We start from the raw sequence: 11,872 nt of genomic DNA on the forward strand, positions 1-11,872 counted from the left end.
TCTTTGTGTGGCAGTCTGTCGCGCAACCTTCATTTCATCCATTTTTTTTCGGTCGCCTTAATCACTTAGAGTTGAGAATCAATGTCACATTAACTATGTCACCGCCTGCAAACACTTCCTTCAATCTACCGTTCTGTTCGCATGTGCAGTTCGTTGTATCCTTCATAACCGTCGCGTATGAGAAATCCAGCAAGAACGTAATGGGCTCGACGGCCAGCAGCTACAAAGTGGCGACAATGTCTACGTTCTACGGCGCCCATCCACGCGGCACTGTCTCTTCAACTGGACTGAACAAGGCGGCTGCCTCCGATGCGACGGCTAGAGGTGCTGGCGGGCGCAGGGCCAGTGTCACCGATGGAAAGGCTGCAGGTGAGACAGCACAGTAATCGCGGTTGTTCGGTGAGAGAATACATGTTTGTGAAGATTAAGGCACGAACTGGCAAGAAAATAGGTAAAATAAATAGACAAGCACTCGTCAACTCGCTCTGCTTGCAGCTTCTGCTAATTATTCCGCCCTCGTCTTCTCCTGCAGCACTGCCTTGGCGAGAAAGGTCCCTGCAGTATATGTCGCCGCTAAGCACTGGAGGTCGTGAGCGCAAAACCGCTTCGATCGGGACGTTTATTCTGTTGCTCAGTGCGTAACATTGTGTATGCTCCAATTTGCTGCAGCGCCACCGTAGATTTTCGAAAGAATATCGCCCTATGGATCTCCCACTCTATACACCGATATATAATCTCATTCAGATTTGACGTGTCAAAGCCATGGTATCAGAGATCTCTACGAACTCTACAAAATAAAAAGAAACGCTTTTTTAAAACAGCTAAGCGACTAAACACTCCTGCACATTGGTCGAAACAAAAATCCTGTCAAACCGCATATTGTCGCGCCGTTCGTAAAGCTAAGAACAAGTTTTTTTCGCATAACTTACAGTCCCTGATGACTACCAATCCAAAAAAAATTTGGCATGCTATTTCCCCGACTCCTGCTCCAAATAACATAGCACTACAAGATGGAAACGGTAATTTGATAGACGACGAAAAATGTGCCGAAGTCTTAAACAAATATTTTACATCGGTATTCACAAAAGAAGACTGCTCAAATATCCCTAGTGTTACCGGCGTCACTTATAGGTATATGAACCGCATTGAATTAACAGTCGAAGGTATCGCATCCGTAATAAAGAAACTTAAGATAACTTAAGGATGATAGTGAAACTTCGTTATCACTATCATCCCTGGAATTGCGCAGGAGGAGTGCAACTCTATGTTTATCCATAAAGTCATCTACAGCACGCATGTAAATACACTGCCACTATCAAAGCCGCATCGCACATCTCGCAGGCTTCATAATCAGCATAGTTTTGTTCGTCATTTCGGCCGCACCCAAGCATCTAACGCATCCGCACTAGCACGTGCCATAGTTCATTGGAATAACCTCCCTGACGATGTAGTGTGCATTCGTAATCACGTGGCGTTTAGAAATAAAATACTGACTATATATGAATGTGTTTCCTAAGCATATCTTCTATATTCGTGTTTATTCATGGTGCATTGACATGTCGACCCGTTCAAGCATGTATCACACATATTAGTGTCATATTATTACAGTGTATGTTATGTCACATTTTAGCAATTGTATAATACCTGGCTTTTGAAATATTTTCGTTTGTTTTGTTTTTTTGACAAATAACAATTGTATAGTCCCCCTCACATAATGCGTCTACTTGGAGCCCGTGAGGTATTTGTAAATAAATAAAAAATAAGGGCTGTTGTTTAGTATCCGCAAGGATTCTCTCGCTGGCACCGAAAATGGAAATACACCAGTCATACCTAATAATGACGGCGTAAAAACACGCGTTCAGCATGAAACAAATAGTATAAGCACCGCCGCATTGTGCCTCAAAAATTTATTTTAAGCTAGCCTTGTTAAAACCTATACCCGCGATATTCAGAAAACATTGATTATATGATTTAACTACTATGCGCGCCACATTGCAGGATAAGTTATCCGCTTGTACGTCTGAAATTATTATTACAAATAAGATGTCACTTCACGATTAAGTAATACTCTCAAAAAACAGCCCACTACAGAAACTAAACGTGCAGAGAAAACAAATTTCGCATGGGAATCACCAACGAGATCGTCAAGACACTCTGGAGCAGTACTCGCTCAATGGCCTTAGGTGCTTCGACAGCTTCGATGGCGCTAGAGAGTCAGAAGTCAATGTAACCTACATGACACCTCCTACGAAAGCGCAATTAGTGCATGCGCCAAATTTAATAAAACGCTACAAAGGCAGAAAAATGAATGTAATGTCTCAAGTCCCTCTGTACGGTCGCGTTTGACCTCCAGGAATATCTTTAGCGTAATAGCGCGCAAAAACGTCAGAGAGCAGGAAGGGAACAACAGTCACTTTCGTCCTTTCTCGTGTCATTACGTTCAATATCGTGCAGTACCATCTAGCCGGAACCGCTACCCTTCTTCAGGAAAAGCACGTTTTTGGAAAACATGCATATTACACCCAGGTTGGACAGCACCAAAATAGGACAACACACACAAGCGCAGATTATCAAGGCGTGATTTAGAGCAACCTACACAGAAAGCATCTTTTCTTGTGCCGTCGTCACACACGTCACCGTAACTTCGAATTTGCCAACGAGCCCAGCTATGAAACCCTATGCTTATGCAAGACCGATCAAATGCCGCGCGTGAAGACCTTGCGTACTGTTCTAGGTTTGTTACCCGCCTCGCTTTGTATGTGGAGTTTATTATTGATTTTGGCCAACAAGTTTACAACCTGGCGCACCATCGCCTCTCACATGTGCCACTAATGGCCGTGATGATTTCGAAATGAGGCCAAGCTATCCTAACAGTTCTCAGATCCACGTACCTGTACTCTCCCGCCTCATAGCGACACGACAAATAACGCCCACGTGAGTATTTCGCAATCGTTCTTATCTAGTAAGAGCAGCTATATGGGCTAGTTCGTTGTACACCTTGGGGGTAATCGCGCTTTTTTAACGTACAGGAACAGACTGAATACACCTGCGCTCCGTGTTTGCGACCACATAACGGCGCTCTGTGTTTGTGGTGTATTCAGTCTGTTCCTGTGCGTTAAAAAAGCGCGATTACCCCCAAGAGTTCTTTTCCAGCATTTTTTTTTGCTCCTCATCGTGGTCGATATTAATAGTAACAAGGCACGCAGTCTGTGGACAAAACGTCAATAGCGCTTGGAATTCGCGTACGCAGTGACCCCGCCCGAAGAACAAAAATGACGAGAACACTTTTTCGCGAAGAGCTTCTGCACTAGAGAACTAAGCGATGTACCTACCATACGCGACCACCACTGAGTTATTTCAGCCCCTTGAAATTTCACTTAATGCAGCAGCGAAACCAAACGCACGCTAGCCTGCGCATCGCAAGCTATTTTTCTTCGCTTGCCATCGAGCGGCATACATCGATTGCTCAGCCGTTCAGAGTATCATTTTATCTGGCGTTCGCGAATGCTTTTTAACGTATGCTGCAAAATAATAGTAAAGAAATAATTTCCGAATGAATTGATTAGAGCTGGCGACAGAAATAACGCGGCCGGAACCAACCAGCGTGGTCTGAGTGCAAATAACAAAAAGGCGTTTTTTTTTTTTTTTTTTGGTGAGAGCACAGCTCTACACTGGACACTTGTTGCACATACATTTCAAAATGTCAGGCGAGGGGCCACAGTAACCGTTAGACCTGCTGCTGTATATATAGACTATATTATGAGTGTTATGTAAACGCCAGGCTTCAGCATTCACAACATTTAGTTGGTAAACCAATACGTATGGGGAATGCAGACAGAGAGAATGAAAATATTGCGCCTGCAGGGTTCACCAAATTTTGTCGTTCACCCACTGACTGCTCACTGTGGTCATTCAAATAGTGCTGCCTTCAGGCGCCTCAGGCATGCTAAACAACAATGCGCGAGTTACTCGGAAGGCGTTCAATGGCCGTTGCTGTCTTCGTCACCAGCGCTATACGCCTTTCTCGACATAGTCAGTCCCTCGCGACACTACACACTAGCGCCTGCTCTACAGCCGCATGGCACCGGATAAGGAAACGCGCTGGCGCCTGCCGTGGACGTCGACCGTCAACCCGATCCCTACCCCTTCTAAAACATATCAAGTCAAGTATCAGCCTATGTAGACGACGTGAACAGCGGAGTAGCTCTGAAAAGCACGCGAGAACCAGTGTTTGTGTTGGAAAGTACCTGACACTTGCATAACTATATAGGTGATGCGTCCGATCCGCGGATAAGGTTCCCGAGATTACTCTCGTCACTGTTCTTGTACCTTGATTGGTCTTTGTTTTGCTGCGCATAAGTTCTTGCAGCAAAGGTTTTCCAACACAGAAGGTTAAGTGTACTATATAACCGTATGCGAGCGACCACTTCGAGCCGCCCCCGCAATGCACTATCGGAACGCGTATCGCGCTGCGATAGTGCAGTACAGATCGCGTAATGGGCTTATCACTCTCGTGATAATTATCAAAGAACCCCGTCAGATACTGTGTATTTCATGTCAGTCATCTTGTTGGTGGCGTGCGTCTGTTTCAGTACAGTTACAGGCGTCATGAACAGTTTTTCCAAGTAATCATTGAATCACCTCAGTGTGGGAATTTATTACTTCTCGAATCTGTCAAGAGCCAGCGGAGTTACAGGCGTTTTTCGCGCGGTTTAAGCCGTTTTTTTTCTCTGGAAGCTAACCAGAGAGGGGTGGCACGGGGGAATTAAGTACCGGCAGCGCGCACCTTGAGTGCGCGAGATGAAACGCGATCGCTCTCTCGCGGTATTTTTCAGCGCAATTATGGCTCACTGTGTATTGTTAGCAGACTATGGAGCACTGCGCAGTATCAGACACTATGCGCTTGTTGCAACGAGGAGGCGGCATTTGATGGAAACAAACGCATCTGATCCAAACGCCGCACTTGATTTATGTCGGATATTGAGCATTAGCATGCTACCCGCTATTTCGCGTCGAACAGCGGGCACCGGCAGCTCGGAAGAGAGTGAGCACAGGCCTGTGAATTAAAGGAGGGCGCCTGAGTAAATGGCAACTTGTAAGGTATCCTTGCCGCGCACAGCTGCATGGCTTGGCTGACATGTTCATAGCAATGTGTGATGTCCGCTAATGCGCAGTATGTGTTTTCTTACCAAGCCTGAGAGGTGGTCCATGACCATTTAAAAAATTTATTGCGGTAGGAATTATATAGACACTGGTGGCGGATTTTTGCCGTCGCCGTCATGTTCCCTATATATATATATATATATATATATATATATATATATATATATATATATATATATATATATATATATATAAGCCATGAAGAAAAATAAATCATAAGAACAAACAAATTCCGAAGTGCAGGACCGCGGATTCGAAACTGCGCCCTCTCGCTACGCAGCGTTGGCGAACTGTATCACGCGTCATGCGTCTGCCACCATACTAACAGCGAGCTATTTCTCTCAACTGGACTTCGTGCACCGAGCGGCAAAGGTGGTCGGTTCATCGTCCTCCATGCTGGAAGCGAAAATGGCTTCGTGGACGGGGCATCTCTCGTTTTCCAGGCGAAAAAGGGTGTTACCAGTGACTACCACAGTGAAATGGATGGCCCATGCTTTGAGAGATGGTTCAAACAACAACTTTTACCAAACATTGAGCCACGGAGCGTAATTGTCATGGACAATGCTTCATGCCATAGTGCTCAGCTCGAAAAGTTGCCCTCGACGTCGTCGCGCAATGCCGAGATTCAGCCTTGGTTGACTAAAAGAAAACATCCCGTGGTCTAATGACCAGTTGAAGCCCGAGCTCATTCAGCTGGTTAATAAAACAAGCACCGTTTTTTCTGAATACCGGATTGATGCCCTGGCCAAGGTTGCTGGTCATGACATTGTTCGGCTTCCTCCTTGCCATTGTGAATTCAACCCTATTGAAATGGTGTGGAGCCAGGTCAAGGGATATATTGCAGCCAATAACAGGTCGTTCACTCTTGCTGGAGTCGAAAAACTTCTGGACGAAGCCATCGCCCTAGTGACTCCAGAAAACTGGGCGCGTGACTGCGCTCATGTGCATCTTGAAGAGGAGGCCTGGGAGCGGGATGGTGCAATCGAAAGCACGCTCGACAGCATCATAATTACACTGGGATCTGACTCCAGCAGCTGCAGTGACAGTAGTGTGAGTGAATTGAGTGATATAGGGGGACTCTGGTGAACCCGGTGTGCGCTGGCTCATGTGATGATATGATGATGTGACATGCTATGTATTCCTTTTTGATTCTCAATAGCTTGGAAGTATGCTCTGTCATTCTAAAAAAACAAGGCGTGCAAACAAGGACACAGGAAGGAAGTCAAGACACCACAAACGCCGACTAACAAGTGACGATGTGCACCATCCGCTTACGTGATTCTGGTTGCATGCAGCACCTATCAATCATTTAGTATGTTTGTTGTCATCCTGTGACTTAGTCTTTTGATTGTCAGTTGTGGGCGGCACTTGTACTTCACACATAAAACAGAAGCTGAGGAGTGCAAGCAGTGGTGAGTGATGCATCATATATCTTGTTTCACCCGAAAGAAATGGTGAGAAAATTTTGATTACAACCCAAGAGACTGTAAACAGCATTTGCAAATAGCTGTTGCGGGTGAATGAACTGACAAGACTGGATGAATTACAGCTCAAAAGCTGCGAGATGGAAGAGACTTCCAGAATTGCATTGTCTCATCATTTGTAACTGTTTCACTCATCTGGAAAAAAATACCACCCTCAGTTGCACTACGTACGTGGATAATAATTAGTACCCACATCCTCATGTTTTCTTTCTCTCTTCGATTGCACATGTTAATTGCTGAAGTAAATGGGCACGTTGAGCACAAATACCTTTTCAAGTGCGTTTACGTTTTACAGGGCCAAATGACGAGGTCTTAAGGGAATACGCGCAGTAATGTTCGCGTCTCCATGAAGTTTTTACTATACATTATAGTCAGGTACTTCATATAAGTGCTCACGGAGTCATAAATGTTTCGTTGAATATACACGGCTGTCTGGCTTGAAAGTAAGTTGGATTGAAAGGAGAGGCCACAGTATTAAAGTTTATTCATGGGACTGGTGTGCGTGTGTGTGTGCATTACCACTTGAGCGACTTTTAGATTTTAGCCAGCCGATTATGCAGAAAATATATAACAAAACACCTTGTTTTAGCTGCTGCAATTTTACACGTAGCACAATTTATTCCTCCTGACAAATACTCGCCGTGTGCAGATTTAAAACTGTCTGCAACAGGCCGTGGTAGCCCTGTGTGTTCAAAGGGTTTTCTTGCTGGTTCAGGAATAGTGTGTGTGAATACCGTCCACAGCCACGAAAATCCAAATTGTAATGTGGAGGGAAGAGTGATGGTGTAATCGCCAGTCTGAGTATGGCTCGGAATGTTGTCGTCGGACAAAGTTAGCTAATGAAATGTGCTTTACGATGTCAGGAACCATTTATTTCTGGCGAAATGGTAGGTGACCATTTATTTTTGAACTTTAGAACCAGGGCTAATTGTGTAGATGTTCAGAAAGCATGACATTCTACAGACATGCACGGGTTTACATGCCTTCCTGTTCTAAGTAAGTAACCTAACAAGTCCAACATACGATTGCTATGCTGAGGAGTACATAACCGGCGCCATGCAGTATCGTGAGAAATGACCGCACGCCTGTACGGTTTTAATGGAGACGGAAACGGACAGCGGTTGGGATTGAGCCCGGGATTCGTGGGTACTGCAGCGGCGCGAGGTCGCCGCTATACGTTTGCTGAGCCGCGGAGCGTGTGGGCATTGGGCCACCGACTCCTTTTGATGCCGGCGTAACTCAACGCGATGCAAACTGAATTTCACTTCGCGCCGCAGGATGTGCGAGCTGCTCCTCGGTATACCGCGCCCGCGCTATGTCACCACGCTGCACGCGTCAGTTTTCAGCTCTAGATGAGTTTACATAACAGTGCATGCCCTAAAAACTGCAGCGCTGAAAATATTCACGTCATATTTCTGGACGACACAGAATGGCACAGACAAATTAAGCGTAGGGAACGAAACGCCAATATGCCTGCACGCTCGGTATTCTCGGGTCCACGCAATCAACCAAGGAGCACATGCGAAGAAATGAACTGCAGGAAATACGCGCCTGTCACGCCGAAACTGAAACCGAAACAAGTTCATCGGGTACTACTTTGGCGCAGTAACACAGAGCAGTTAGCTCTGCCCCCGTAGCTTTCCCTTCATTGCCACAGAAAGTTGTCCCCGTGTATAGCGTGCTGTCCTCTGCGACCCTCTTCGTAGCATGTTGCCACGTTAGCTTCACGTGTTGTAAGTTGGACGCCGTGCAGGAGAGCAGGTATTATTTTTGTCCAAGAGCGTCGACCTTCACCTCCCGTCTGCCTGCCTCCTATCCTTGACAGACTGTGCTCGATGCCTCGGCCCCTTCATTGGATACCGCGACATGCATAAACACGAATGCCATTCCTCACATGAAAGCGACGAATTTCCTTCGTTATGTATACACTTTGCTACGTAAGACATGTGGGCGCCGCCACCTTGAGCTGTTAAACGAAATTTTCTTGTTTTTGTATGTCGTGACGTGAGCAGATATGGTCAGGAAACGCCGAACACACCAACCCAACCGTTTTCACGTGTATACGCCCACCGCAGGGCCGTTCGCTTAGTTGTTAAAGCTACAAAACGGCAAGGTTAACAGCCCAATATGGCGGCAGCGAAACACGTCCGCAAAATAGTCTATTTAAAAAAGAATTCGCAATGCCCATGGACTCTCGCGCCGCCAAGCGGAATTCAGGAGCATCCTCTCGAGGAGGACTAGTAGACGACAAAATGGCAGCACTACGCAGTCGCTCCCTTGTTCGGCTGTGCTAGCCTCAGTGTTGCGTTCGCAAGAAAGGAACACTACGACTTTGTATGTTCCCTGCATCAGTGAACAGACCGGGCCCCCCGTGACACGAGAAATCTGATTCGTTCTTACGAGACGCAAAGTTTTCGTGAAAATACGTGGCAACTCGCGCTTTCAATATTAGCCCACAGCGCAGAGCTTAGTCTCCCTTCATTGGAGGGGGGGCGGGGGCGGCTCAGAGGGCGGTGACCTATATACATACATACACACATACATACAGCCCCTCTTTAACAAATGTAAGGGGGGGGCGCCCCCCCCCCCGGGCTTTAAGCCCTGCCACAGCGTACATATATCAGCCTCGCGAGTGTTTTCTCTAGCCAAACAGGTTAGTTTAATATTATCGTCTGACATTTTCAGTTGAAACTCACGCTGTTTTTCTTGCATATCGCGTTCGTCAGTGTTTCTTGTAGTGCATGAACCCCGTGACATTGTACGCGCGAGGTCGCGCGGGCTCGCGATGTGCTCATCTGAAGTTGGCGATACATGAAATAGAGCCTCTATCCTTTGTCAGGAAAGCGCTGTTACGTATCGTGCGAGCGACGTTTGAGTCACTCGAATACGCATGCGCTCCACGCCTTTCGTGGAGCGAACGCTCTCAACGCCGTCGTTCACAAGTGTTGTGTTGGTTTCACACCCAGCGCTGCGCGACTTGTTTTTGTACGTTTCTTGACAGGTGGCAGCACAAGGCAAGAGATTTGCTATTTGCTTGTTGACCGATTTGAGAGCAAAACGTTCTCCACGACCAGACGTCTTTCTAATTGTAAACATGGCGACGCTGAGTGGGCGAAGTCGTTCGGCGGAGGAAATTCTTCAGATTGCTTTCAGCAGTGATGTTGAAAGAAACCAGGTTGACGACGAGGATTTTTCACTGCACGTAGAAGGCTGGGAAAGCACCGAGAGTGACAGCGACGATGAACGATCAGCTGCTAACTCACGAGAAGAGAGTTTCACTTCACGTCTCCTTTAATGTTCTTTCACGCTCGTAAGTCGCTTTGATTGTATTTAATGTATAGTATCCTTTAGCGAGATGAAAATAAAATCATAGTTTTTCTTGTGCATTGCATGTAGCGCAATTATTGTGGATATTACGGAGCGCCGCATGCTGTCAACACACTCGAGCTCGAGCAGTGAATCGAAATGGTTGGTGCGATGAAAGGTGCAGTCAAAGCCACAATCCGCGCCTCTCAGGTAACTTCTGTACTTCACCGGTACCTTCCGAACAGCATTGCTGTCCGACGAATTCTTCGACGTTGCGAAAAGCATACGTGTGCATTCTTTTTGATATTCATATTTCGATCGTGCTGATCGAACCTGCAAGATACGAGTGAAGTGAATTGCACACGGCTATAGAGTCTCAGCATGGATGTGACACAAGCGCTACTGAATGGGGTGTTAAATGCTTGTGTTCCGTTGAAGAAGTAACTCCGCATTCCTGACTGCGCAAGTAATAATGACGGCGTAATATGTTTGCAAACCATCACCACGTACTTTAAACATGCGGCCTCGTGTAGCAGCGATTGCGCTACTCGCTGGCGGCCTACTACTGCGGCAAATTCGTTAGCCAGGCTTGGTACGTACTACCTCGGAGTGCCGTTAAGTTCATACGCCAGTTCTAGTTCATGTAGGTTTCTGTAGCACGCACAGGACTTCGCAAGGCATCGTTGATGCAAGGTAATGGAGCTAAAATATAACCTTTCACACCGCAGCAAATAATCAGGTGGCGAGCATTTAGCACTTTCGATGGTTTGGAAAAGTATTTTGGTCTCATATCTATTTCAGTGCAGCTCATGCGTTCATCCGGTGAACATGACACGGGCGGTACGTCCGCACGTCCTAGCTGTTCTTATGCTAACAGACTGGTTGACCCTCCTGCGGGCGCCATCTTGAATCGCACGGCGCGCCACCTATAGTTCGTGGGCATTGCGAATATACAATGCACGGGTCATTGCTTGATGACCAGTTGTCAGCTTACGGTGTTTAAGCTGTTCTTTCATTGAAGTGATGCCTTTATATTTAGCCTCGAGCTAAACAGGAGATCTTTTTTCGCAGCTGGAACAGCATCCACTGGCTTGAGGAGGCGGCAGAGCATCACTCGGAAGCCGGAAGAAGACAGCGCTCTTTCGCACCGCAAAGCGAGCCTGCCTACCGAAAGTCATCCTCTTCAGACAAGCGATCGACTGGTAGTGTCCGAGCCCGTCGCATCTGCAGCGCACGCGGGCAGCAGGAGGCCAAGCGTGAAGTCGATCACCGACTTGTCGGGCAAGAAACCGGCTGACTTTGCGACCGCGTCGCCGGCCTCCACTTCGAAGCGCAGAGCCAGCATCGCGACACTCGGGAAGGGCTCCGACGGCGGTAAGCCTAGCGACGACCAATCAACTTCGGCGGACAAGTCTCAGTCAAAATCGTCGCAGCAGTCGCTTGGCAAGCGGAGTTCGTCAAAGATTCGCCGTCCCTCAATAAGCGACAAGGAAAAGCCTAAGTAGTGACGCAGGGCATAAAATTTCATGAATTCTATCGACGATATTTTTACGTATATCATTTTACGCCACCGTGATTGGTAGCAATACAAAATGACACTAAAGTGAATCTCTGTGTCCGTCTCACTTCGCTTACTTTGCGCAATTTCCCGTTATAAGTAAACTAGACTTTACCGAATAACTTGCTGGAAGGAGCGTCTGGCGCATTGAAGAAAGGACAATCAAGAACAGTCATTAATATGAGTGCCAAGCGCTGCTTACCTTCTATGCTCATTCCACGTTCTGTGCGCATCTCAACTTTAGTTACACACTACGTCCACTTGCGCCAGAGTTGAACTAGTGAATGAGCTAATTTTACCGTGATGGGGTGCCTTAAATTTAGAGCAGAACGCGTAAATGTGCGGTTTCTGAACTATCGGT

At 46.8% G+C, this 11,872-nt stretch overlaps 1 protein-coding gene across 1 annotated transcript; it reads left to right on the forward strand.

Annotated features, from left to right (window-relative positions):
• The first annotated feature begins 211 nt into the window (after positions 1–211).
• On the forward strand, positions 212–11,554 carry LOC125757945 (uncharacterized). Its single transcript, XM_049414344.1, has 2 exons — positions 212–369; positions 11,025–11,554. The coding sequence occupies exons 1-2, from the start codon at positions 237–239 to the stop codon at positions 11,456–11,458; spliced, it is 567 nt and encodes a 188-aa protein (XP_049270301.1). The 5' UTR covers positions 212–236; the 3' UTR covers positions 11,459–11,554.
• Positions 11,555–11,872: the final 318 nt, after the last annotated feature.

The sequence above is a fragment of the Rhipicephalus sanguineus genome, chromosome 3 (assembly GCF_013339695.2).
Source record: "Rhipicephalus sanguineus isolate Rsan-2018 chromosome 3, BIME_Rsan_1.4, whole genome shotgun sequence".
NCBI classification, from domain to species: domain Eukaryota; kingdom Metazoa; phylum Arthropoda; class Arachnida; order Ixodida; family Ixodidae; genus Rhipicephalus; species Rhipicephalus sanguineus.

Coding starts and splice junctions, on each gene's coding strand:
- LOC125757945 (XM_049414344.1), top strand. CDS start 237: ATGTCTACGTTCTACGGCGCCCATCCACGCGGCACTGTCTCTTCAACT. Junction 370..11,024: donor CACCGATGGAAAGGCTGCAG/GTGAGACAGCAC, acceptor CTTTTTTCGCAG/CTGGAACAGCATCCACTGGC.